The sequence below is a fragment of the Octopus bimaculoides genome, chromosome 24 (assembly GCF_001194135.2).
Source record: "Octopus bimaculoides isolate UCB-OBI-ISO-001 chromosome 24, ASM119413v2, whole genome shotgun sequence".
NCBI classification, from domain to species: domain Eukaryota; kingdom Metazoa; phylum Mollusca; class Cephalopoda; order Octopoda; family Octopodidae; genus Octopus; species Octopus bimaculoides.
In genome coordinates, this window is record NC_069004.1 from 33,218,100 (window position 1) to 33,219,916 (window position 1,817).

The following is a 1,817-nucleotide window of genomic DNA, read 5'->3' on the forward strand; positions in this document are numbered from 1 at the left end:
GGATCACTTATCATTCTCCATAAGAAGAACCATGGTGCAGCCTTTTCTCTTGCAAAGTTGAGCTGATTTCTCTTATATCCAGTCTGTCTCTTGGTTCATCTGTAAAGACTCCAGCTCTTACCTCCTGTACAGAACACCCCTGCAACTTCTCCAGACCTACCTTACACTCTCAGAAGCAATGGACAGGATGATCCTGGCAGAAAACTTTTGATTATTGCTTTGCTGCATCGAGGCTGCCCTAAATCTAAACTACAGCAACGATTTATTTTAATTTCTGGTACCAAAAATCTGGAATGACAATTCCTAGTTCATGGTAATGGTGAAGACGATTTTTAACCATAGGTCAGCCCTGACCAAGCAGACCTGTGTAGAAATTCCAGCTTTGACTCTGCTGTCTTTTATTCCCAGAGACTACCACTGGGACTATGTTCTCCAATGGGTTCTTTACAGATCACTGTCAAAAAAAAAGGGGATATTTAGCTACTATTCTTAAAAAGACAACCATATATGGCATCCCTTTGTTGCCCCTTTCATGCTGAATACACTTGGCTCTTTTATCTTCCTTTACTTGAAAAATCTCAAAATATTTAGTTTCTTGAAGGATGGAAAATAAAAATAGAGATAATAATAAATAATAATAAGAAAATAACAAAATTACATTGAGATTTTTGTCTTTAATTAAAGGCATGAGGAAGTGTGTGGCATGTTTGTGTGAGTATGAGACCTACAACAAAAGAAAAAAAATAACTATGTATGTATGTATCTACATAACATACACGTGGTTGCTTGATGTGCTAGAAATAGCAACCATACCTGATCCTCTTATGAACGCCGGCGGACATGTGTATCTAGGATGATGTGGTACTGGATACATGATCAAAGTCCGAACGTATTGCTGCATCATAAGTCTATCTGCTCAAACAGGAGCTGTCCTGGTGCTATATGTCAACAATATATATATATCATATATATGGAAGACAGATATTGTCTGTTAGGAATATTGTGGAATTATTTGAAGTCAAACTGAATCTTGACGAGATATTTCATTTTCACTTGCCTCGTGTCATAAACAACATATTCATTGTAATTTAAGGTATAACCGGCTGGATTAACAACACCAGTGTCTGAACCAGCGCCATTTGGTATAATCATACCATCTTTCCTGTAAAGAAAAACACAGAAGTATAAGGATAGAATGGCAAACAGTGCATGTGGTAAATGTGTGTAGGATTATGGAATATGTATATGTCAGTGTTGGTACTGCATAACTGAAATGCATGTATGTGTGTGGCCGTTGCCAGTACCGCCTGACTGGCCCTCGTGCCAGTGGCACGTAAAAGCACCCACTACACTCTCGGAGTGGTTGGCGTTAGGAAGGGCATCCAGCTGTAGAAACTCTGCCAGATCAGATTGGAGCCTGGTGTAGCCATCTGGTTTGCCAGTCCTCAGTCAAATCGTCCAACCCATGCTAGCATGGAAAGCGGACGTTAAACGATGATGATGATGATGAAAAAGTGCATTTTACACCTTGGACAAGTGATAGTAATTACACCACAGGTTCATTATATCATCTCATTAACGTGCAACTGGTGTAATGAGGTGTGGTAACAATTGTAGGGATTTTAAAATAAAGAATGTTGTTCAATCCATTTTCTCTTATATATATATGCGTGTATGTGTGTGTGTATATATATGAAGAGAGAGAGAGGGTAAAAGGAAGTGGGAGAAAGATGGAGAAGACAAAAGCAGTAAATATTTCTTTTAACTTTGAAAAATAATTTTTTTTTTTTTGTAAACATTTAGAACTACTTACAATG

General features: G+C 38.0%; 1 protein-coding gene across 2 annotated transcripts in view; it reads right to left on the reverse strand.

The window, feature by feature from the left end:
• Positions 1 to 654: 654 nt before the first annotated feature.
• LOC106873875 (poly [ADP-ribose] polymerase 2) overlaps positions 655 to 1,817 on the reverse strand; it is a 19,702-nt gene continuing 18,539 nt past the window's right edge. For both annotated transcript variants that reach the window (XM_014921397.2, XM_052976196.1), the window contains exon 18: positions 655 to 1,162. In XM_014921397.2, coding sequence (XP_014776883.1) covers positions 1,009 to 1,162 — 154 coding nt within the window. In that variant the 3' untranslated portion in view covers positions 655 to 1,008. The remainder of the gene's footprint in view (positions 1,163 to 1,817) is intronic.